Raw genomic sequence first — 25,903 nt, 5'->3', positions numbered from 1 at the left:
CATGAGCAGTGACGATGGTGCTTCTATTCCCTTTGCCTCTGTCTCTCTCCCTGCTTTTTTCTACCTGAAACTAAGGGAGGGGAGGTCTACTGCAGCAGTGAGATCGTCTAGACCAGCAGCATTGATTTAAAAAAGAAAAGAAACCCCTACGCTTACACATCTAGGTTGTTTAGACTCTCCAAATAGTCATCATCGTGAAGCATAGATGTATTTCTTTGCCAGATTCATAATTAAGTCAATAATCTTTGAATAAGATCACAGGTTACTATAATAAGCAATAGTGGTTTTAGGATTTAAGTAACAGTGGTTTTAAGTCTACTCCACTCACTTTTGAGCAAATGGTGCCTGAGATCAAATTCAAGGTCTCAGGCATGTGCTCTACTGCTGAGTTGCCCAATTTCCTTTTATTAATGAAGAATTAAGAGTGGTCCGGGAGGTGGCACAGTGGATAAAGCATTGGACTCTCAAGCATGAGGTCCTGAATTCAATCCCTGTCAACACGTTAATTAACTAATTAATTAATGTATTTATTTTTTACCACAGCATTGCTCAGCTCTGGATTAATGGTGGTACGGAACGGGGGAACTGAACCTGGGCCTTAGAAGCCTCAGGCATAAGAGTCCCCATATATTTTTCACGGACACTAGCATTTTTTTTTTTTTTCCCTTCTTACCTGAGCACAGCTCAGCTCTGGATTATGGTGGTGTGGGGGACTGAACCTAGAACTTTGGAGCCTCCGGCAAGAGAGTCTCTTTGCATAACCGTTATGCTATCTCCTCTAACCCCCCCCCGCCCCCCTCAACAGCTCAGTCTTATCTTCCATTCCCCAAACTTATATAAATGTTTTACATTGTGTTTACATGAATGTACAAAGTAATATTTATTTTCATTTCACAACTTTTATAAATTAATAAAACATGTAAACCTTTTAAAACAATGCCACTATTGCAAAGTTACTAACACTTGTGACCATGGAAATACTACCTTAAGTCTTCAGTTACTGACTCTTCTACTCTGGGCTTCTTTCCAAAAGTGGGTTCATCTGCACTCTCAAAATCTGTTTCTCTCTTGGTTTTTCCAGTAGCAGTTGATTCTGGTTGTGATTTAGTATTAATGAACTTCCTGGAAAGTCAACAATTGAGAACGAATTATGCCTATCAGTACTTTCTTTCAGAATGACTTCATAAAATTATCTATATATAACATATAACATTAAAAGCAACAGACAATGCTAAAAAAAAAAAAAAAAAAAAACCTCACAGAAGCCAAGGATACCCTAGATTTTCATAACAAAACTTAACACAACTCCTTTTATTTCTAGAAGTTGCCTTAAAAAAAACATTTTGCAGCTCAAATGACTGTAAATAACACAACATTGTTAATTGCACATTAAAAGACTTACATGCTTTTACATTTTCAATAAGCATTTAATTATGTACCTGATGACATAAGATTACTATTTAGGAGAAATTTCTTTTTGTAGTTTAAAAAAAAAAATCACTGGTCAAAATTAGTGATAATAGGGAGTCGGGCTGTAGCGCAGCGGGTTAAGCGCAGGTGGCGCAAAGCACAAGGACTGGCATAAGGATCCCGGTTCGAACCCCAGCTCCCCACCTGCAGGGGAGTCGCTTCACAGGTGGTGAAGCAGGTCTGCAGGTGTCTATCTTTCTCTCCTCCTCTGTCTTGCCCTCCTCTCTCCATTTCTCTCTGTCCTATCCAACAACAACAACAACAATAATAACTACAACAATAAAACAACAAGGGCAACAAAAGGGAATAAATAAAATAAATATTTTTTAAAAAATTTAAAAAAAAATTAATGATAATGATACTTGGCCAAAAGTGAACTATATAAGAATAAACAGGCAATTCAGTAATTGGGAGTAGATATTTACATATCAGACATCTGATATTGGGCATCTATTAAAAAATCATTCAGCTTGGGGTCAGGCAGTGGCACACCTGACTGATCGCACCTAGTTATACACAAGGATCCGGGTTTGAGCTCCACTCCCCGTGTGGGGGTTGGGGGGGAGGCTTCACGAGCAGTGGAGCAGGTCTGCAGGTGTTTCTCTTTCTCTCTGCCTTTCCCACTCAGCTTATCAGTAATGGCTGGAAAGGGATGGGTCAAAAATAGTAACTATGACCAGGGCAGGTTCAATAGTAAAGTGCTGGTCTTGCATACATAAGATAAGGTCTGGAGTACAATCCTAGGCACATGTATGCCAGAATGATGCTCTGGTGTTTTCTCTCACATCTCTGCATCTTAAAAATAAGAAAATAAAGAAACATGGTATACCCATAAAGCAGAATACTAACTGCGCAGTTTAAGAACTATGGCTACACACAACATGAATGCAGCATGAAAGTGTTAAGCAAGAAAGTACGTACATGCTCACATGATAGCAGCAAAATGTGACTTAAAATCTCTCTCTAATAATCGGGAGTGGCGCGAAGTACAAGGACGGGTGAAAGGATCCCGGTTCAAGCCCCCAGCTCCCCACCTGCAGGGGAGTCACTTCACAAGCGGTGAAGCAGGTCTGCAGGTGTCTGTCTTTCTCTCCCCGTCTTCCCCTCCTCCCTCCATTTCTCTCTGTCCTATCTAACAACAATAACAATGAAAAACAACAAGGGCAACAAAAGGGAAAATAAATTTTAAAAAAACTTTTAAAAATCTCTAATAATCATAACAGATAAAAAGAAACAATTTTGAACATCTCTCACTTAACTATATGCTGGGTTGTCAGAAAAGCCATGACGTATTTTTCTACGCCAAATTGCATAGAATATAAGCAAAATATCACTTTAGTATATAATCAAGACTAAAATTAGTACAGTGTTTTACTTTTTAAAATATCACACCTCTGCTCTGAGCAGTTCAACAACTACAGGTGAGTGAGTAGGAGGCTCTCTTAGCAGACAGAGCAATGCTCTCTGTAAGGACAGTTTACTGGATATACTCGAGGACTCAGTAAAATGGTAACATAAAAAGGACATTCAGAAAGTGTGCAAAGATGTAGGGAACTCCAGTGAAAATAACATGGTTTCTCCTCTCACCTTCTCCTCCAAAACATATCAGTGCCGTAAATTAAAGAAAGAAAGAAAGAAAGAAAGAAAGAAAGAAAGAAAGAAAGGCAGGCTAGTGAAATAGCTCACTTGAAATAGCGTACTGTTTTGCCATATTCTTGACCCAGGTTTGAGCCCCACCCCCATTACATTGAAGAAAGCTTGGGTGCTGTGGTCTCTTTCACCCCTCTCTGCCTGTCTCTAGCTTAATAACTAAATAAATAAAAGAGAAGAACTTTAGTAGAATATAGGCTATTATAGAATAATGTAGTCTATAATTTTATTTATGAAATACAAATTCATCTGCTTGATACTTGAAATCCTTTATAATTGAAAAACAATCTGTTAACTCCTTAAAAAAGATCTCTCCAGTAGTCTGGGAGGTGGCACAGTGGATAAAGCATCGAGTCCTTAGGCATGAGGTCCTGAGTAGCACATTTACCAGCGTGATGTCTAGTTTTTCCTCTCTCCTCCTATCTTTCTGGTTAATACATAAATAAACTCTTAAAAAAAAAAAATTCCTCCAGCTCAATTTGTACTATCGATTTAAAAAAAAAAAATCTCCATAAAACTAAGATACTTTATTAAGGGCCTGGGCAATGGAGCACCTGGTTGAACCCTCGTTACAATACACAAGGACCTGGGTTCAAGCCCCCATCTGCGGGAGAAGCTCAACAAGCACTGCTGCAGGTGTCTCTTTCTCTCTCCCTCTACTTTCCCTCCCTCTCTCAATTTCCCTCTGTCCTACCACATAAATAAAAATAATTTTAGGGAGTCGGGCAGTAGTGCAGCGGGTTAAGCGCACATGGCGCAAAGCGCAAGGACTGGAGAAAGGATCCTGGTTCGAGCCCCATGCGACTGATGGTGAAGCAGGTCTGCAGGTGTCTGTCCCCCCATCTGCTCCCCCCCACCCCGTCTTCCCCATCTCTCTCCATTTCTCTCTGTCCTATCCAACAACGATGACATCAATAACAATAATAACTACAACAATAAAACCACAAGGGAAAGAAAAGGGAATACTCTTTAAAAAAAAAAAATCTAAAAAAAATAATAATTAAAAAAAAGTTAAGGGAGGGAAGGTGGGGGTAGATAACATAATGGTTATTCAAAAAGACTCCCAAGCCTGAGGCTCCAAAGTTGCTGATTCAATCCCTGTCACAATAAGCCAGACCTGAATGGTGCTCTGATTTAAAAAAAATAATAATAAAATCAATCAATTACTTAGACAGTAGTATTTCCCCCACCCAGAATACTCTTTCTTTCAGGTAAGGCTCCTTGGATGTCACAAATTGTTTTTTGGTTTTTTTTTTAGGATTAACTATTTACAACTTTATCAGAACCACATACCTTCAAAATGTTTACCTAGTCTATCATCTTACCCATACTAAAATGCTTACCTAGTCTATCATCTTACCCATACTAAAAAATCCTTTGCAAGCAAGACGTCTTTCAATTCCCCTCTGCTGACTATGTCCCACAACGTAAAGAATGACTGCCAACTAGCCCACAGGCATTAGCTTTCCCTTCTTCTACGGTCACCATTTCCATCCATCTCCCTGTGCTTCCCATCCGGACCATGACTGAGTCTGGGGACCAGGAACTGCCTCACCCCGTTATCTTTACAGCCACTCCACCTCATTCAATCCTCACAACCACCTTAGCGCAAGGAGGCACCACTTCTCTTTTCTTTCTTTCTCTCTCTTTTTTTTTAATATTTATTTCCTTTTAGTTGCCCTTGTTTGATTGTTGTAGTTATTACTGTTGTTGTTATTGATGTCGTCGTCGTTGGAGAGGACAGAGAGAAATGGACAGAGAGGGGGAGAGAAAGACAGACACCTGCAGACCTGCTTCACCGCTTGTGAAGTGACCGCCCTGCAGGTGGTGGGGGGGGGGGGCTTTGGGACCCGAACCCGGATCCGTACGCCGGTCGTCGCGCTCTACGGTGTCAATCGTCAACTGCGGTCCCTTTGGCGTTCCGCTGCGCAGCGCCTCCTCTCCCCCGGCCCCGAGTCCTCAGCCTCGTCCTCGCTGGCGCCGCGTGTTCGCTGAATGGCCGAGCCGGCGCCAGACGCCCGGGTGTGGGGCCCGCAGCCGCACACACGCCGCCGCGGCCCTCGAGGGAGCCCCGGGTCCGGCTGGGCCTCGTCGCGCTGCTCCCGCCGCCTCCCCGCCTGTCCCCGCCGCTCTTCTCCGCCCTCCTCGCTCGCCCGCGCCGCTCCAGGCGCTCCCGCACTTCTTCTCGCTCTTCCATCAAGAAAGTCGCATTTCCTTTCCGCAGCACCAAGAAGTAACACATCTTGGCCATGTTTTTTCCTTACCCAGCCTTTTCCGCGGACCCTGATGTCCCCTTCCATTTCCCCTTCTCCTTTTCCTTGTCTTTTTTGGCTCCAGTCGCAGCGCTCGCGTCGTCTTCGAACACGCTGAAGAGCTCATCCCCGAAAGCATCCGCCATCTTTCGGAGTCGTGAGAGCGGATCTCCCCGCGGCCCACAATGCCCCGCGACTGCGCGAGCTGCGACGTCAAGCGCCGCCTCCACGGTGGCCCGTGTGGGACAAAAGTCCTATGGAGGCGAGCACACGCGTTATTCTCCGACAGTTGTTTTTCTTTTCCACACTAACCCTTGTCTTCCTTTCCTTTTTTTTTTTTTCCGACCACGAGTAGGTGGGTAGTTCTGGATCTAGAAAGGGAAGAGCGGCGAAAACGACCGTCTAGGTGCTCAGTACAAAGGCTTGCACCTGGATGGCCAGGAGGTGGGACTTGGTGAACCGGACCAATAGCGGAGCAGCAGCCGCCCAGGCCCGAGAAACCCGGATGTGCGGCGCTAGGGGGCAGCACGGACACCGGCGAACGTGAAGCGCTCGGGCAGCTGGAGCGGCTTGGTGTCCGGGGCCCCGGGCCGGGAGCGATCGTCTGCACCGCCGAGACATGGGTGGCAAGAACAAGAAGCACAAAGCGCCCGCGGCTGCGGCAGTCCGGGCCGCCGTGTCTAGTGCCAGAGCCAAAGCCGCCGAGGCCGGGGCTGCCGTGGAGGCGGCGAGCAAGAAGCCCGCGGCCAGGCCGGCCGCCCCCGCCGCCAGCGGCAGCCGCGAGCCGCGAGCCAAGCAAGGTAGGAGAGCCCGGGCTGCAGCGCCGGGCCAGTCCCCCGGGGCCTCGGAGGGTGAGCCGCCACGCCCGCGGCTGCTCGCTTCCCATCAGGTAGCCTGGTTTTAGGTTCACCGAGGTATCGTTGCAGCCTGACGTTTTCCATTTTGGGGGGGAAAAAAATGATTGCAAGATAGCATCATGGTTATGCAAAGAGACTGGCATGCCTGAGGCTCCGAAGTCCCAGGTTCAGTGCCCCCACCGCACCATCAGCCAGAGCTGAGCAGAGCTCTGGTTTAAAAACAAAACAAAACAAAAAAAACACCTGTCTTGGCTGGGATCAATATCTTTAAGTGGCAGGGCTAAATGCAGAGAACAGTGTATGCATTTCCTCACTTACAGAAACCATTGTCTGCTCGCGCTTAGCGTGTGCGCGGTGATGCAGTGTTTGCATAACTTAATGGGAGTCGTCGCCATCCCGGCTGCCACCCTGCGTGTTTGCGGCGCTGCAGTTTGGCTTCCTAACTCCCAGACTGCCGGTTCCTACTGCAGATTCACAAGTGCTATTACAGATGTCCTTCCTTCCTGCCTCCCTCCCTCCCTTCTGTCTTTCTCTGTCTTTTTCTTTCTGAATGGCTACGTTGTATTTGTTGTACTCAGCTTATTTGCTTGTAGTCGCTACTGAAACGTTCATCCAGCAAATGCAACATATTGAACACCTACTGCGCATCTGATGTGATAGTATGGAAGATAGCGATCCGCATATCACTTCTTTTTTTTTGCCTCCAGGGTTATCTGCACTATGAATCCACTGCTCCTGGAGACCATTTTTCCCATTTTATTGCCCTTGTTGTGCTTGTTGTAGTTGTTATTGTTGTCATAGCTGTTGTTGTTAGATAGGACAGAGAGAAATGGAGAGAGGAGGGGAAGACAGAGAGGGGGAGAGAAAGATAGACACCTGCCGACTGGCTTCACCGCCTGTGAAGCGACTCCCCTGCAGGTGGGGAGCCGGGGGCTCGAACCAGGATCCGTACACTGGTCCTTGAGCTTTGCGCCATGTGCGCTTAACCCGCTGCGCTACCGCCCAGCTCCTGGCATATCGCTTCTAGAGCATGTGAGTCTGGTAGTGGAGACAGGCACTACATAGCCAAGCAGACATTATTATATAAATAAATTAAGTGCTGCAAAGAAAAGCTAAGGAAGACACTTGAAATGTGCAGTGCTCTGATCTCTTTCTCTTCTCTTTGTAACTTTTTTTTTTTTGGATTGAGACAGAGAAATGGGGGGGGGAGTGACACCTGCAGCCCTCCTTCACCACTTGTGAAGCTTTCCCCCTGCAGGTGGGGACCAGGGTCTTGAACCCAGGTCCTTGTGCGCTATAATATGAGTGCTTAACCAGGTGCACCACCGCCTGGTCCCCCCTTTGTAACTTTCTAAACAAGTCCCGTTTATAGTCTGTAGGTTCTGAGGCAACTATTCACTATGTTCTCATCAGGAGAAAAACATGGAAAGGCTCCCCACCACACAGCACAGAGGTGTAGCTCTTCTCCTGAGTTTCCTGGTTAGTTCTCTGTCCCCTGGTGTCAACACAGGACCTCCCCCCTGCTGCTCCAGCCTCTGAGGGCAGTAGCAATGGAAACTCACAGTTGCATTTGGTGAGCCTTAGGGGAGTCCTCTCCTCCTCTCAGCAGTCTTTTTGTTGGTAAAACAGACTGAAGGTGGTGTCTTAACTGGTAAACTGCCGAAATGTTACCAGCCACTTAATCTCTCCCTAGGCTCCTCTCTGTCCACGAGCCACACATATTTGCACTCACCAGTGGTTTGGTGGGTTCCCGAAGTCGTTCCAGTCCTGTCTTGCTGCAGTCCCAGGTGGTCTCCTTTGGTATTCCTAGGTGACCAGGGAGAGGAGAGGAGAGGAGAGGAGAGGAGAGGAGAGGAACACAGCTGCTGCTGCTCATAGCCCCGCCTCTGGAAGTCTCCCTTTGTAACTTTCTATATCACTGTTATTAAAATAAAATATAATATTCTTTAAAGAAAATAGCTTGGGGCCAAGTGGTGGCGCAGCGGGTTAAGTGCATGTATTACCATGCCTAAGGACCCAGGTTCAAGCAACCCGGTTCCTACCTGCAGGGGAAAAGCTCCACCATCAGTGAAGCAGTTTACTATAAAGATAAAATAAAAACCGTTTATTTGATATTTAGCAGTATTTACAGCAAAAATATAACCACATGGTGGGTGACTTGCTAAATTGCCTTATTTATTTGCTTATTGTATGCAGGTCCAAAAATTTATAGTTTTAACTCTGCAAATGATTCTGGTGGCCCTGCAAGTCTGGATAAATCCATTTTGAAAGTAAGTACCAAAGTTTAAAGTCATCTCGGAAAGTACACTGTTTGGGGAGTTCTGGGGAAGTGGTTGTCTCGACCATAGAGCACATGCTTGCTTAAATGAGGCCAAGGATTGGCTCACACCTCCACATACCAAGAAAGAAAAAAAACAGACATCGCACATGGCAGAGGGATGCCTTTGTGTGACTGTCTCTTCACTCATTAAAAAAAAAAAAAAAAAAAATACTCGGGTGTCGGAACATAGCACAGCGGGTTAAGCGCATGTGACGCAAATCGCCAGGACCTGTGTAAGGATCCCAGTCCAAGCCCCCGGCTCCCCACCTGCAGGGGAGTCACTTCACAGGCAGTGAAGCAGGTCTGCAGGTGTCTGTCTTTCTCTTCCCCTCTCTGTCTTCCCCTCTTCCCTCCATTTCTCTCTGTCCTATCCAACAATGACTACAAGAATAAAAACAAGGGCAACAAAAAGGAAATAAATACTAAAAATAAATACGTAAATAAAACACTCTTGTTTTTAAGTAAATATGTCCTTAAGTTGAAGAAAATGAATTGATATTTCATTTTTTTTCTTACAAATTGCACACTAATAGCTAATTTGTATTAAACAGAATTAAAACAAGCACATAAGCTGAGCCTGCAAGAAATCAGGGAGTGTCTCGATGAGATCTGAACGTCTGTGGGCACAGCATGTCCATCCTTTCAGACCTGACTTAGTGTGCCTTTCTTGCTTCTTCTCCATGAACTCGTCTCCATTGCACTCACGTCTCATTATTTCCCCTCAAATCCTCCGTGTTATATGACTCCAGACTTGGTCTGTGTGCTCTCTGCATAGTATACCCTACTTCTTCTCCAATTGTTGTCTACGACTTCTATGAAGTCCTTCACAATTCGCCAAGTAACTTTTTTTTTTTTTTTGCTGGGACTTGGTTCCTGCACTATTAATCCATTGCTCCTAAAGGCCATCTTCCCCCCTTTTTGTTGTTCTTGTTGTTTATTGTTATTGTTGGCTAGGTCAGGGAGAAATCAAGAGAGGAGGGGAAGACAGAGAAGGGGAGTGAAAGATAGATACCTGCAGACCTGCTTCACCACTTGTGAAGCGACCCCCCTGCAGGTGGGGAGCCTGGGGTCTCAAACCTGGATTCCTACCGGGTCCTTGCACTTTGTACCACGTGCGCTTAACCCGCTGCACTGCCGCCCAACCCCCTATAAAGGGTTTTTTTTTCTTGCCATACATTATTACTTTTTTTTTTTTTTCTCTTAAATAGGAATATGCTCCGGGAATATGATCGTCCAAAACATAATTGCTACATATGATTTTTACAGAAACTTGAGGCTCACTTGGTAGATAAATAGAAAACTATATGGGTTTTTCTAATTATTACTGAACGTATTTAGTGTGTTAGCTTCTAATTGGTGTGCCTTTGTTGGCCTTAACAGGTGATAATTAATAACAAACTGGAACAAAGAATTATTGGCGTGATCAATGAGCATAAAAAACAGAATAATGATAAAGGGGTGATTTCTGGAAGACTGACTGCCAAAAAATTACAGGTATTTTGCCAACATTTTAAAAAGTTTTATTTTTAATGAGACTTTTTAAGAATAGCTTCATGTATATCATGAGGTTTAAGTTGCATTGATATTTCATGTGGATCATTTCCATGTGCAAGAATAGTGAAATTATGTCACATACAGGTTATACATATGTTGGGAAAAATTAATTGTATTACTAAAGGTATGCTGGAATTTCTACTAGGCATTATTCTTGCTTTTTTTTTTTTTTTTTCCTAATACAGTAACAACAGAAAAAGACATGTTTTCCCTTGGAGTTAAGCCCAGTCATGGGGTGGGGGGTAGGTAGCGTAATGGTTATGCAAAGAGACTCTCATGCCTGAAGCTCCAGTGTCCCAGGTTCAGACAGTCACCACCTTAACCCAGAGCTGAGGCGTGCTCTGGTAAAAAATAAAAATAAATAAATTTATGCGTAGGTTTCTAAATTCTCCATATAGCAAGCGCACATAACTTATAACCGGGAGGAGGGGGCTGGTGGCGCACATGGTAGAGTGCACACATTGCCATGCAGTATGACCTTGCCTCAAGCCCTCACACCCCACCTGCAGGGGGGATGTTTCACAAGCAGTGTAAGTTATAACACCTGTCAAAGTTTTGGGTTTAACGTGAGTGGGAGAAAATAATCGTAATGAAGACTTACAGTTCCCATTCCTTTCATAGGATTTATATATGGCTTTACAAGCATTTTCGTTCAAGACTAAGGACATTGAAGACGCCATGACCAACACACTCTTACAGGGAGGTGATCTTCATTCTGCCTTGGATTGGCTCTGTTTAAATCTTTCAGATGGTGAGCAGTATTGTCAGAAAATCGGTTTCTCAAGCCTTTGGAAATCTCATTCTGTGGTATTTGTATCAAACTCAGGTGGTTTTTTTTGTTTGTTTGTTTGTTTTTATTTTATTTATTTATTTTTTTGGTATAAAGCATTTTTTACTGCTGATTCTTTTTAAGATGCTCTTGCCCGTTTTGATTTTTGTCTGTATGTTCTCAGAGGTTGTAGTGTGGGGGCGGGGGGGGGCAGAACTTTCTTTGTGTGCTGCTTTCAATTGTTGATAGTCACTTAATACCATACTAAATATAGCAGATTCTCAAATATAGATGTGTAATCTATTGGACTGTGTCTCTTTGTTTGGATACAGAAATTACAGTCACTCTAGGGAGATAGCATAGTGATTATTTATATAAGACTTTCATGCCAGAGGCTCCGAGATCCCAGGTTCAATCCCCAGCACCTCCATAAACCAGAGCTGAGAAACCCTCTAGTAGAAAGGAAGGAAGGATGAATCAGGGGTCGTCTGATTTTGAATAAATATCTGGTTAAGCCAAACATCTGAGTTGTAAACCCTGACAAGAACCTGGTTGCAAGGTGCTGGCGTGGATGGTGGAGGCTACTACCAAGTGCTGCAACAGGTGTTTGAGAAATGGGTTTCATTAAGACTCTTTTACAAAAATGTGGGAACCTTACACAAGGAGGGTGAAATATCTGACCCATCAGAGGTGGACTTGCTACGATCTGATGACATTGTGACCAGTTTCACCCCAGAGGCGTTCTCTGCCAAGGCGGAGGCTTTGTTTCTGTTTTCAAATATCCGTGTGCTTCATGTATCATGCGCATTTTTTTCACCCTGATCTCTGTTAAGACGCACTTCCTGATGGATTCAGTCAGGAATTTGAAGAACAACAACCTAAAATTCGGCCAAAATTTCAGGCTCCTCAGATACAAGCCACTACTTCACCTTCATTACAACTTAAAACCAAAAAACGGGAAGAAGAGCCTAAGAGTAAGGTATGGAAAAACTTAATACTTAACGTTATACAAAATCAGAATGAAGCATATATAGTAATTCGTAAAGGTATAAGTACTGGGTTGCTGTACAATTTCTACTTATGGATAAGAGCCTGTTGGCTTTCCAGCTTTTCCTGTCATCATCTGTTCCAGTGACCTATTTTCCTACATTATGAACCACCCCAAATGTTGTAGCCTGAACTGATCCTTTATTATTTTTTTTAAATATTTATTTTTTCCCTTTTGTTGCTCTTGTTTTATTGTTGTAGTTATTATTGATGTCGTTGTTGTTGGATAGGACAGAGAGAAATGGAGAGAGGAGGGGGAGATAGAGAGGGGGAGAGAAAGACAGACACCTGCAGACCCACTTCACCGCCTGTGACGTGACTCCCCTGCAGTGCAGGTGGGGAGCCAGGAGCTTGAACCGGGATTCTTACGTGAGTCCTTGAGCTTAGTGCCTTGTGCACTTAACTCACTGCACTACTGCCCAACTCCCTCTTTGATTATATTTTACCCTTTCATGCAGACATATTCTCTGCTTATGAAGGTTTAGACTTAATGTTGAGTTGGATTAATTTGCCTTCCACTAACCTTTGATTTTTGAGGCTATCAGCCTGCTTGCTGTTCTGTAAGTGTAAAGAAATTAGAAAACCACTGGCAGTTGATAGCTTTGATGCCCTGTTCTAACTTGAGCTTGGTTTTTTTTTTTTTTTTTCCTTTATAGCCAAAAAAGGAAGAAAAGAATTTGGAGGTAAATATGAAAGAATGGATTTTGCGGTATGCTGAACAGCAAGATGAAGATGATAAGAGTGAGACTTCTAAAAGTTTAGAAGAAGAGGAGAAATTTGACCCTGTGAGTAGAACTTTATATTAGACTTCTAGCTGAGTCTTCCTTGACAAGATATTTTCCTTTTCTTAAATATTGTTTTCTCATCTGTAAAATGGATAAATAGGGGCCAGGCGGTAGTGCACCAGGTTAAGTGCACGAAGCACTAAGCTCAAGGACTAGCGTGAGAATCCCAGTTCGAGAATCCCGGTTCAAGAACACTCCCTCCCACAACTTAGGTCCTTGTCTGCCATCATGCTAACACAGAAATGAGCTCTTGGTTATTTTTTGTTCTGTAGTTGGCTTTAGAATATTTAACTTGTCAAAGAAGCTTCTCCATGTGAATCTATGGCTAACTACCATTCTTCTGCTAGCTTTTTTTTTTTACCTCTACTCCCACCAGCTGACTGGTTCTCTTTAGAGATACACAGTAAACTTTTTTTTTCTTTTTTAACCAGTACTGCAATAAATATCTACGTATCTAGAAATCTGCATATTTATATTACTTCTGGATGGAACATGCCTAAAAGTAGATTGAATGGGGCCCAGGTGGTGGCGCACTGAGTTAAGTGCACATGTTACCATGCTTACGGACCTGGGTTCAAGCCCCCAGGCCCCACCTGCAGGGGAAAAAGTTTCACAAGTGGTGAAGCAGTGCTGTGGGTGTATCTCTCTCTCTTCTCTCTCTTTTTTTTTTAAATAATATTTACTTATTGGATAGAGACGGCCGGAAATTAAGAGGGTAGGGGAAGATAGAGAGACAGACACTTGCAGCACTGCTTCACCACTCACAAAGCTTTCTCCCTGCAGGTGGGGACTGGGGGCTCGAACCCCAGGTCCTTGCACATTGTGACATGTGCACTCAGCCTGGTGTGCCATCATGCAGCCCCTTTCTCTTTCTTCATCCCCCTTCCCTGTTAGTTTCTCTCCATCCTAACAAATAAAATATCTTAAAACCTCAAAAAATGTAGTTGAATGAAAGCATAAGATCAAATAATCGCAGGTAGACAGTAGACAAATTAATCTCGCTCTTTTTATTTTTCTCGCCTTATGTGGAACAGAATGAAAGATATTTGCACTTCGCAGCAAAACTCCTGGATGCCAAAGAGCAGGCAGCTACCTTTAAACTAGAAAAAAACAAGCAAGGCCAAAGAGAAGCTCAAGAAAAAATACGGAAATTTCAAAGAGGTGAATACTTCAAAATGCTTAGATGTCTTCTCTCTACAGATCTTCCTAGGATGGAGGTCGCCTCTTTCTAATATTCTGCTCTTTCGTAATGGTTTGGGATTGGCAAACTTTTTTTTAATAAGAAGTCACATAGTAAATATCATAGGTATTTAAGGCCATACATTTGCCACAGCTGTTTGAATCTCCTATCACACCGTAAAAGCATCATCAATGACATAAACAGAAGCAAATATTCTCAGACAGTTGTATGGACACTCAAATATGAATTTCATGGCATTTTTGTGGCACCTAAACTTTTTTTTTTCAACGTTAATAGAACTGTGATGTTCCTAGCTCAGAGGTAAAAGGAGAAGCTGGAGTGGGCGTTGGGGTCCTGGTGGATGACAGGGGGAAAAGACTTGAGTATTTCGCAGACACTAATACAAGCTGGTGAGAAATTGTCCTCAGGCATCAACATCTGTACTGTAAACCATTAACTCCAACAAAATTATAAAAACATCTACTTCAGTGACTTTCAATAATAAAGATTCTGTGGTAGACAGTTAATATATAAATTTGACAAAGATATAGCCCTTGTTTGAAGGTGCTATCATTCCCTGAGAGAAGCAAACACAGTAAAAATTTTAAAAAAACTGGAGTGTCGGGTGGTAGCGAACCAGATTAAGCGCACATAGTGCGAAGTGCAAGGACTGGCTCAAGGATCCCAGTTTGAGCCCCCAACTCACCTCCTGTGTGGAGTTCGCTTCACAAGAGGTGAAGCAGGTCTGCAGGTGTATAACTTTCTGTCCTCCTCTCTGTCCTCCACGCCTCTCTCAATTTCCGTCCTATCCAATAACAACAATGGAAAAACATGACCACCAGGAGCAGTGGATTCTTAATGCAGGCACCAAGCCCCAGTGATAACCCTGGAGGCAAAAAAAAAAAAAAAAAAAGGACTAAATGTGCACCAGGTGGTGGCACACCTGATTAAGCGCACACACTGCAGTACACAAGGGCCCAGGTTCAAGCCCCTGGTCCCCACCTGCAGGGGGAAAGCTTCATGAGTGGTAACTCTCTATATCTCTCCCTTTCTATCCCCCTCTCAGTTTCTCTCTGTCTCCATCCCTAATAAATAAAAATATTTTTAATTTAAAAATAAATAAATGAAGACTAAATGAATAAAGCTAAGCATCATACTTTTTTCTTGGTAGAAATGGAAATTTTGGAAGACCATCCAGTGTTCAACCCAGCTATAAAGATTTCACATCAACAGAATGAAAAGAAAAAGCCTCCAGCAGCCACAGAAAAGGAAACTGCTTTGAATTTTAATTTATTTGAAAAATCTGAAGCCGCTCCTGAAGGAGAAAAAGGTAACTGAAGGGAAGAGGTTCCACGATGTAATTTATAACTAGTAAAATGTCAGGGGACCTCTAGCTGAGAAGTTATGTTGCATTTGACAAACTGTATGTAGCACAGTTAAGTTAGGCTTCCACAACTTGCTTTGGTCAAGTAATAGCCAATAGCAAATCCAAATCCTTTATTGTGGCATTGAAAGTCCTTGGCTTCTTCCGCTGTCTTTACACCTCTCCCTCCCTCCCGCCATCTATTTACTACACACAGTCACATCACTCTTTTAAAAAATATTCATTATTTTGTTTTCTGTTTTATTGTTGTAGTTATTGTTAGTGTCGTTGTTGTTGGATAGGACAGAAATGGATAAAGGAGGGGAAGACGGGGAGAGAAAGACACCTGCAGATCTGCTTCACCACTTGTGGAGTGAACCCCCCTGCAGGTGGAGAGCCGGGGGCTTGAACCAAGATCCTTATGCCAGTCACCACCTGCGTTTAACCCATTGCCAACCTTGTGAGATTTAAATGTCCTCCTGTGCTCAACCCCTCTTCAGAGAGAGAGACTTACCTGGAGAGACTCATCTCATAGGTTTAAGCGCAGCCTGCTCAACCATCTCTTCACAGTATCTCTACATCTTTTCTATCTTTCTATCTAGTAATTGCATAAGATATACAAAGTCTATAAAAGACTATCATGGGGCAGAAACCTTTTGGACATAAGCCTTAATGACATAACAAAATAGGAAGGGACACGAAGGGGAGAAGTAAAAGTCAGTGGGGTGTGAAGGGAAGGATTGTTGTGTAAAGGAACATTCCCTGCTTGAGTGGGGAAAAGGGCAAGGGTACATAATGAGGGGCGGCAGGAGGCATGACCCACCAAACAGAGGGGCTATTTGGCATTGTATAGTCCTCAAGGCAACAGTCTGTAAAGTCTATGAATTACTCAGGATTACTCTATGAAAAACCAGCAGCGTGAAGGGAAATAAGCTGCTTCAAAATTGTGTAAAATGTATTATAGGGTATGTCAGAAAGTCCGATACAAGTCTCAGTCCGAAGTAGATGGCTAGGGGAGGAATTGGCAGGGGATGCAACGCTGCATGAGGGAGGTCAGCCGCTGGAATGTTGCTCTTTTGTAGATAGCTAGCTGGAACTGCCAACACGTAACAAGCAGGTCAGAAGCAGGAACGGTAACCAGGCATGAAGAAAGTTCTGTCCTTGGAATTCGTGTATCAGGTTCTTCAGATCACGTTGAGTGACATCTAGGGTTTCGGGGGGTGTGCCACGGTAGTCGTGCCATCTAGTGAGTGACGTCAGGGTGTGCAGGGGTTCAGATGGTTTTTCTGGGCTTCCTGTGAAAGAAACACAAACAATTTGCTTCTCGTGGTTAATTTGAACTGGTAACAAGTTATAGGTTTGTTATAGTTGGTACCTCGATGATTATAATTGGTTTAGAATCTCTTTATGATTTATTAAAAGGTCATCTAATGTGACCTCCTGTAGCAGCCTCTACCGCAGGATCTTGAGACCAATTTTAGCTAAAATATGTATTTTAAACAGACTCAAATTGCTTAGAGAGTTAACGCATATTCGTGACAATGATTTTAACGTTTACAGTGCCAGATTGATGCCAGATGTTGTTGAGGTGGTCTGGTGTCGGGCTGCACCGCGGAGAAGAGAGCGGACGTCCAGAGCAAAGGGGTACACAGATCTTTATTATAGGATGGGGGGGGAGGTTTGGTTCAGACCACGTGGAGCCAGCCAGCAATGGCCGACCACGGGGGGAGAGCAGGGAGCGAGACCTCAGAGAGGGAGAGCAGAGAGCCCAGAGAGAGCGAGGGGAGGGGTGAGGGGGCTTTTTATTGGGCGACAACCAGGGGTGACGTGTAGGGCCAGGATTGGTTGAAAGGGGGCACTCTAGGATTTAGCGAGGCATAGAAAAACCTGGGGGCGGAGCCAGGATTGGTTGAAAGGGGGCACTCTAGGATTTAGCGGGGCATAGGAAAACCTGGGGGCGGAGACTGCATCAGAATAAGTCCTCAGCAACAGCCCGACTCCCCACATCACTCTTTAAAGCATCCATTAAGAGGCCAGGTTCAAGTCCCTACTTCCCCACCTGTCTAGAAAATGGTGAAGCAGTGCTGAAGCTGTCTCTCTTTCTCTCTCTCTCCCTCTCTGTTTCCCCCCTTCCTTTTCACTTTCTCTCTGGCTCTATCCAATAAATAAATTAAAAAATAATAATTCCCAGCTAAAAAATAAATAAGGATTAAAAAATAAAACATATGTTGCTTCATGGCTCATCTCAAGAGGTACCTCTTTATTCCTTCCATGCCACTAGATGGATGTATTTCTTTCTTTGTGCTCCCAGTTATTAGTAAGATACCGGGGGCCAGGTGGTGGCACACCTGGTTGAGCGCATGTATTATAACGCACAAGGACCTGGGTTCGAGCCCCCAGTCCCCACCTGCAGGGGGAAATCTTTGTGAGTGGTGAAGCAGTGCTATAGGTGTCTATCACCCTCTTGGTTTCTGGCTATCTCTATCCAATAAATAAAGATAATAAAAGAAATTTAAACTATTCCTTAAAAAAAGATTAGTGTGGTCCGGGAGATGGTGCAGTGATAAAGCATTGGATTCTCAAGCATGAGGTCTTGAGTTCAATCCCCAGCAGCACATGTACCAGAGTGATGTCTGGTTCTTATTCTCTCTCCTCCTATCTTTCTCATGAATAAATAAAATAAATTCTAAAAAAAAAAAAAAAGGACTAGTAAGATATCTGTATTATTTATTTATTTTGGTGAGAGTCAACTACAGTTCTCTGCTCTACCAGCTGAGCTATTGTAGGGGCCATTTATTTATTTTGGATTGAGAGGAAAGGGGGAGAAGGAGGGAGAGACCTGTAGCACTGTTCACCACTTCCTGCAAGTGGAGACCAGGGGCTGAACCTGGGCCCTTGAGCACTGCGATGCGTGCCCTCAACCAGGTGCCACACCGCCCGCCCCTGTAGTCTTTACTGTAGTCAGTTGAGACCCAAACTACATTGTCAGTTCTTTATTATTCTTTCCACAAATATTTATTGAATCTTGTTAGTGATTATATCAGTTACTATATCTACAGTTAATAACCGAGTAAACTAGGGCCTGGGAAACAGCATAATGGTTAAGCAAAAGGTTTTCATGCCTAAGCCTCCACAGTTTCAGATTCATTCCCCTATACTACCATAAGCCAGAATTAAGCAGTGCTCTGGTGTCTGCCTCTGTGTATTACTCTCTGTATCATTAAATTAAAAGTAAACTAATCATAATCATCATCATAATAATAAGTAAATTATTTAAAACGAAGTACCCTATTCTCTGCTCTCTAAAAATATATGGTCTAATAAGAAAGGCAACATTTAAAGATACAGAAAAATGCAATTACAAAATGTAGTATGTGCAATCAAAAAGAGAAAACTGGTTTCTAATAGTGGGTTTTAATCCCTTTTTTATTATTATTATTACTATAGGATAGAGACAGAAATTGAGAGGAAGTGGGAGATAGAGAAGGTAAGAGGCGGAGAGAGACCTAAAGCCCTGTGTCACCACTCTTGAAGCTTTCGCCCTGCAGGTGGGGGCCAGGGACTTGAACCCAGGTCCTTGAGCACTGTGATGTGTGCGCTTAGCCAGGTGCACCTGGCTCCCTGGATTGAAGAAATTTTGCTGACAAGGTTTTCAGAGATTTAATAGATGATTAATGTTAGCCTTGTGATGACTCAGTGGAAAAAAAAACACATTTTTAAAACATGAATGGGGAAATCCATTAATGTTTAAGGTAGAAGTTAGAGTAGCGTTATTTGACAGGACACGTTATGACAGAAATGCTCTGTATCTGCACTCTAGTGTGGTCGCTGCTAGCCAGATGAGTATGGATTTCTTGTTACGTGACTAGTACACCGGAGAAAATAAAGTGTTAATTTTAGTTCATTTACATTTCGCAGTATGAGACTACTACTAGCTATGGTGTTGATCAGACCAGGCACACTTAGAACACTTGAAGAACTGACTTGACAACCAGTATGTGGCACAACATAATGAACATGATGGAAAGATGACAACAGATAGACAGAAAATTGAACATGGAGGGCTTTAGACAGTGAAGAATTTGGACTTCTTATGAAACATGAAGCCGTTGAATTAAAGTTGGTGGTCATGGTGTCAGCTATAAAGTAGAGAAGTGGCATAATATGGATATTTTTAATTTCTTTATTGGGGGATTAATGTTTTACATTCGACAGTAAATACAGTAGTTTGTACATGCATAACACTTCCCAGTTTTCCATATAGCAATTCAACCCCTACTAGGTCCTCTGTCATCCTTTTTGGGCCTATACTCTCCCACCCCAGAGTCTTACTTTGGTGCAATACACTAACTCCAGTTCAGGTTCTACTTGTGTTTTCTCTTCTGATCTATTTTTTCAAAAGATAACCCTTTCCCCTGTAATATTCTCTTTTATTTTATTTTATTGTTTATTAGTGATTTAATATTGATTTCCAAAATCATGAAATAATATGGTTACAATTCCACACCATTCCTGCCACCAGAGTTCTGTGTCCCCGTCCCCTCCATTGAGAGCTGGTCCTTGAGCATCGTGACACGTGCCTTCACCTGGGGTGTGCCACCACCTGGTCCCCACCAGATTCAGATTGTCAGGGATTCTGTTCAAGAGGATATCTTATATCACTTATAGCTAAGCAACTCTTATTTCCTTTTTACCTGTTCACTTCTTTTTTTATTGATTGATTGATTTTTTTTTTTTTTGCCACCAGGGTTTTTTTTCCCCCTTTCTGTTATTTGTTGATAGGACAGAGAGATTGGGGCGGGGGGGGCTAGAAAGAGACAGACACCTGCAGACCTGCTTTGTCTCTTGTGAAGCATCTCCTCCTCAGGTGGGAACCAGGGACTCTAATTACCTTTTCTCTCCTAAAAAGTCTCTTGCCAACCACTGAGAAAAAGACTTTATATTACTATAGAAGCCCCTTTTAATTTTTTTTCTTTCTGTCTTTAAGGTGACCTTGATTTAAAAGACTAGTAGTGTTTTAGAAATACAGTTTTAGGAGCCGGTTGATGGTGCAAGTGGTTAAGTGCATGTATTACCATGCACAAGGAACCAGGTTCAAGCCCTGGTTCCCAGCTGTAAGGGAAAAACTTCATGAGTGGTGAAGTAGTGCTGCAGGTGTTTCTCTGCCTTTCTCTATATACCTATCTACCCCTCCCTCTCAATTTCTCTCTTATCAAATAATAAAGTTTTAAAAATAAAAATAGGAAGGAAAGGAGGGAGGAAGACATGTAATTTCACACCAGGCAGAGAAGATAGCAATGCTTATACAAACCACTTTCAAGTCTGAGGCTCCAAGACTCTGGTTCAGTCTCCCACCATAAGCCAGCACTGAACTTTGCTCTAGTCTCTGTCTGTCTCTTTTTCTCACTAAAATAAAGCAAAGTACATTTATAAAAAGAGGAAAAGACTCTCATGCCTGAGGCTCCAAAGTCTTGGGTTTAGTCCCCTGCACCCATCAAAAGCCAGAGCTGAGTAGTGCTCTAGTAAAAAAAAAAAAAAAAAAAAAAAAAAGAGAGAGAGAAAAGAAAAAAGTTCTTTATAAATTATCATCATATCTACCTCCACTGTACCAATATCCTTCCACCAGAGTCCACTGGACTCATTCCACCATTGCAGCCTGTTCCTTCATCCCAGTCCCCTTTGCTAACTATAACTTTGGCCCTGCAGAGTTGAAAGACATGTTCCCTTGGCTTTGTGTCCCCTGGCTCTGTTTCTTTCTTTACCCCATATGAATGAGATCACTCAGTATTTTTCTTTTATAGAAATCCCTTTACTACATAATCCCTTTAAGTTTTATTTGCCTAAAGAGCCTTCCTCACTCCGCCATACCTAATAACATGTTTGGATTGAGTATTCATGGATGAATACCTTTGCCATTTGAAACATTGACTCTGTTATGCCAGTTCTTTCTGTTCTGTCTGCTGAGAAGTCCGCTTACGAGATTACCCCTTGTAGGTATCTAACTCTTGTCACTTTTAAAATACTCTCTATCTCTGTCCTTTGGATTTTTAATTATCATGTTTAGGTTTAGGCTTATTCTGTATAAAATTTGTAGAGCTTCCTGGTCCTGTCTTAGTCTGAGAAAACTCTTGGCTATCACTTCTTCAAATAAGAATCATGTTCCTCTCTTTGTCGTCTCGCGATCTGGTACCCCCGTGATGTGTGTGCTGGTCCTCTTTATGTTGTCACCTAGCTCTTACGTCGCCTTCATTTACCTGAGCTCGGATTACTTTCACCGCATCTTGTGCGGTTACCCCCGCTCACCAGGTCAGAGTCCTTCCTGTACCTTCCCTTCAGATCATGGTTTGTTGTCACAAAGGAGTTTTTTTCCCCTTGAGGAAAGTTTCTCTCAGTCTTGCAGTCAGGGTGTTGAACTTTTGTCCCTTGCTGGGCAAAGTCCCATTTCTCTGCAGATTTTCCCATGTATGACTGTGACTTTGCTGTTGCTCCTGGAAGTAGAAAAACACTGGTCCTCTAGTCAAACTGCATGGTCATTTCTTAATCAGCGCTTCAATAATTTACAAGATTGTATAATTACAGGGATTTAGTTCCACACCATGCCCACCACCAAAGTTTCAAGTTCTGTGCCCACCCACACCCACACTAACCACTCTAGTTCTCACAAACTATTCGAGAAGGCTTAGTCTTTTTTCTCCCCCTTGCGAGTTCATGTGTTTCAGTTCCCTGTATTCCACATATGAGCCAAACCATCCAGGAGTTTTGCATGACCATTTTTAAAGAATCAATCTTTATCTATCATTTTAGAGAAAAAGAAAGAACCACATGATGTAAGAAATTTCGACTACACGGCTAGAAGCTGGACTGGAAAATCCCCCAAACAGTTTCTGATCGATTGGGTCAGGAAGAATCTGCCCAAGAGCCCAAATCCTGCCTTTGAAAAAGTTGCAGTAGGTAGATACTGGAAATGTAGGTATGTTTTTTTGGTTAACTGAACGAACTTAAAAATGTAAGATGAAAAGTCTTTTTATTTCATACAAGCTAATTTGATATCCAGGAAGTACTCATAATTCTTTGTTAGTTAGATAGTCCTGATAAATCATCTAGTGCAGATTATCTCCCATGGAAATATGTAATTTAAATACATGTAAATTGAAGTTCAATGATAATGGAATTGTGACTTTTTTCAACAAGACTTTTATTTCTTTTATATTTATTTATTCTTTTTCACTTGTTTGTAGGGTAAGAGTAATCAAGTCTGAAGATGATGTATTGGTAGTGTGTCCTACGATTTTAACAGAGGATGGCATGCAAGCTCAACATCTGGGAGCTACTTTAGCTCTTTATCGGTTGGTGAAAGGACAGGTGAGACTTTTCAGAAGTCATTTGTGAGGCAGAGGAAGTAGCATAAGGGTTGTGCATGCAGGGATAGATAACATAGTGGTTATGAAAAGAGACTCTCGTGCCTGAGGCTCCAGAGTTCTGGCTTCAATCCCCCAAAACTTCCATGCCTGAAGCTCCCAAGTCCCAGGACTAGTCCCCTGCACCACCATAAGTCAGAGATAATCAGTGCTTTGATCTCTCTCTCTCTCTTGCCTTTCTCTGTTTCTCTCACACTCATTAAACTAAAACATGAGGAGTCGGGTGGTAGCGCGGTGGCTTAAGCGCAGGTGGTGCAAAGCACAAGGACCAGCGCAAAGGATCCCGGTTCGAGCCCCTGGCTCCCCACATGCAGGGGAGTCGCTTCACAGGCAGGTGTGCAGGTGTCTATCTTTCTCTCCCCCTTTCTGCTTTCCCCTCTCTCCATTTCTCTTTGTCATGTCCAACAGTGACAACAACAGTAATAACTGCAACAATAAAACAAGAGCAACAAAAGGGAATAAATAAATGTTTTGTTTTTTTTTAAATAACAACATTCTGGTGTTTGGCCAGGAAATCACTCGCTCGGATCATGTGCTGCTTTGTCATGTGTAAGCACGGCTTCAGGTCCAGTCCCCACCGTATTAAAGAAAGCTTCGATGCTGTGGTCTCTTTTACTCTGTCTCTCTCTCCCCCCGCTCCCTTTCTCTACCTAAAAAAATATCTTACTGGTTTTTTTGTTTGTTTTCCATTATAGTCAGTTCATCAATTACTTCCTCCCACTTACCGAGATGTTTGGCTAGAGTGGAGTGATGCCGAAAAGAAAAAGGAGGAGTTAAATAAAATGGAAACCAATAAACCACGTGATCTTTTTATTGCCAAACTTCTAAATAAATTGAAACAGCAACAACAGCAGCAGCAAAGGCACTCTGAAAATAAGAAAGAAAACTCTGAAGATCCCGAGGAATCGTGGGAAAATTTAGTTTCTGATGAGGATTTTTCTGCAATGTCTTTGGAATCAGAAAAAGCCGAAGATTTGGAGCCTGTTAGAAACCTCTTTAGAAAGCTGCAAAGCACACCTAAATACCAGAGACTCCTAAAGGAGAGGCAACAGTTACCAGTGTTCAAACACCGAAATTCGATCGTGGAAACTCTTAAAAGGCACAGGGTAGTAGTAGTTGCTGGTGAGACAGGGAGCGGTAAGAGCACTCAAGTGCCACATTTTCTACTCGAAGATCTGCTTCTAAATGAGTGGGGCACAAGTAAATGTAACATTGTCTGCACCCAGCCACGAAGAATCTCTGCAGTGAGCTTAGCCACTCGAGTGTGTGATGAACTGGGCTGTGAAAATGGACCTGGAGGCAGGGTAAGATGGTGTTCAACTTCACCTTTGGAATTCAGATGAAAGCTATACCTACTTTGGGTTTAGCACCACTACTGGTTGTTCAGTAACACATTTTTTATGTTTTCTTTGACGGACCTGATATGCTAGTCTCAGTGTGGGAGAGGTAGCTTAATGGTTATGCAAATAGACTCTTAAGTCTGAAACGTCAAAGTTCCAGGTTCAGTTCCCCTCACCACTGTAAGCCAGAGCTGAGCAGTGCTCTGGTCTATCTCTCCCTATCATTAAAATAACACAAGTTAAACAAAAAGCAAACAAACAAACAAAAACCAGGTGTTTACTCTGCCAGAGGAAGCATTGTCAGAGCCAGCATGATGTGCTGGTCTTTACATAAGAAGGTCGCTGGTAGTCTGCCAGAGGATAGCTGCCCTGGTAAAGCACACACTTGACCAGGTCGGGGATTAATGGACTACAGTAAGTGCAGTTGTTGAGACGTGTAAAGTTTCACAGTTTTCTTCAAAACACTCTCACCCCCAGATCACCACCTTTTAATGCTTGTTCTCAGTTCACTTGAGGATCTGATCTGAGCCTTGTGTTCTACCTCCAGAATTCTTTGTGTGGCTACCAGATCCGGATGGAATCTCGAGCTAGTGAGTCTACTAGGTTACTCTATTGCACAACAGGGGTTTTGCTCAGGAAACTTCAAGAAGATGGTCTCCTGACTAATGTGTCTCATGTAATTGTAGATGAGGTGAGTAGAGTCTACAGTCCAATGCAGATCAACTCTCAACAGTTTTGTACTGAAAAGATACGAGCTAATAGTTGCTATGCTTACAAAGTACTATTATATGTGTTTACTTAAATACCTCCAATTAATGTGACTTATGTAACATATGCTACCTAGCATTTTTATATATATTTATTTCTTTATTTTCCCTTTTATTGCCCTTTTTATTGTTGTTGTAGTTATTGTTATTTTTTAAAGATCTTATTTATTTATTAATGAGAAAGGAGGAGAGAAAGAACCAGACATCACTCTGGTACATGTGCTGCCAGGGATTGAACTCAGGACCTCATGCTTGAGAATCCAATGTTCTATCTTCTTTTTTTTTTTTTCTTTTAATTTTTTTTTAAATATTTATTTTTATTTATTCCCTTTTGTTGCCCTTGTTGTTTTATTGTTGTAGTTATTATTGTTGTTGTCGTTGTTGGATAGGACAGAGAGAAATGTAGAGAGGAGGGGAAGACAGAGAGGAGGAGAGAAAGATAGACACCTGTAGACCTGCTTCACCGCCTGTGAAGCGACTCCCCTGCAGGTGGGGAGCCGGGGTTCGAACCGGGATCCTTATGCCGGTCCTTGTGCTTTGCGCCACCTGCGCTTAACCCGCTGCGCTACAGCCCGACTCCCCAATGTTCTATCTTCTACGCCACCTCCCGGACCACATTATTGTTGTTATTGATGTCATCGTCGTTAGATAGGACAGAGAGAAATGGAGAGAGGAGGGGAAGACAGAGGTGGGGAGAGAAAGAGAGACACCAGCAGACCTGCTTCACTGCTTATGAAGCGACTCCCCTGCAGGTTGGGAGTGGGGGGCTGGAACCCGGATCCTTACGCCGGTCCTTGGGCTTTGCGTCACATGCGCTTAACCCAATGCGCTACCGCCAAACTCCCTACCTAGCATTTTCTAACTGCTGGCTAGACACTCTTCTAAGTAATAGAGATAGTAAAATTCAGTCCTCCCAGCAAGCCAGTGAAGTAGATATTATTGTCTCTGTTTTACCCTGGAGGAACTTGAGGCCTGAAGAAGTCGTGTACCTTAAGTTGCAACCTGGAGTTCAAATTCAGACAACCTAGCTACAGTCTGTACTCTTTTTTTTTTTTTTTTAGAGTTTATTTTATTTTATTTCTTTATCGGAGGATTAATGTTTTATAGTCAACAGTAAATACAATAGTTTGT

The 25,903-nt window shown here is 42.9% G+C and overlaps 2 protein-coding genes across 4 annotated transcripts in view; one reads left to right on the top strand and one right to left on the bottom strand.

Annotated features, from left to right (window-relative positions):
• Positions 1-5,538, bottom strand: part of MTREX (Mtr4 exosome RNA helicase) — a 55,561-nt gene extending 50,023 nt beyond the window's left edge. For both annotated transcript variants that reach the window (XM_007518886.3, XM_060191036.1), the window contains exons 1-2: positions 5,385-5,538; positions 985-1,122 (exon numbers count right to left, since the gene is read on the bottom strand). In XM_007518886.3, coding sequence (XP_007518948.2) covers positions 985-1,122; positions 5,385-5,518 — 272 coding nt within the window. In that variant the 5' untranslated portion in view covers positions 5,519-5,538. The remainder of the gene's footprint in view (positions 1-984; positions 1,123-5,384) is intronic.
• Positions 5,539-5,908: 370 nt separating this feature from the next.
• The window catches only part of DHX29 (DExH-box helicase 29), a 45,749-nt gene continuing 25,754 nt past the window's right edge, over positions 5,909-25,903 (top strand). Inside the window, exons 1-12 of one of the 2 annotated variants that reach the window (XM_060191034.1) lie at positions 5,909-6,172; positions 8,426-8,499; positions 9,930-10,043; positions 10,725-10,854; positions 11,706-11,851; positions 12,576-12,704; positions 13,739-13,865; positions 15,056-15,214; positions 22,052-22,217; positions 22,486-22,609; positions 23,361-23,969; positions 24,553-24,696. In XM_060191034.1, coding sequence (XP_060047017.1) covers positions 5,992-6,172; positions 8,426-8,499; positions 9,930-10,043; positions 10,725-10,854; positions 11,706-11,851; positions 12,576-12,704; positions 13,739-13,865; positions 15,056-15,214; positions 22,052-22,217; positions 22,486-22,609; positions 23,361-23,969; positions 24,553-24,696 — 2,103 coding nt within the window. In that variant the 5' untranslated portion in view covers positions 5,909-5,991. The remainder of the gene's footprint in view (positions 6,173-8,425; positions 8,500-9,929; positions 10,044-10,724; positions 10,855-11,705; positions 11,852-12,575; positions 12,705-13,738; positions 13,866-15,055; positions 15,215-22,051; positions 22,218-22,485; positions 22,610-23,360; positions 23,970-24,552; positions 24,697-25,903) is intronic. The other variant, XM_060191035.1, reaches the window with a different exon arrangement.

This window comes from Erinaceus europaeus, chromosome 5 (assembly GCF_950295315.1).
Source record: "Erinaceus europaeus chromosome 5, mEriEur2.1, whole genome shotgun sequence".
Taxonomy (NCBI): domain Eukaryota; kingdom Metazoa; phylum Chordata; class Mammalia; order Eulipotyphla; family Erinaceidae; genus Erinaceus; species Erinaceus europaeus.
This window is presented reverse-complemented; position numbering and strand designations above follow the sequence as displayed.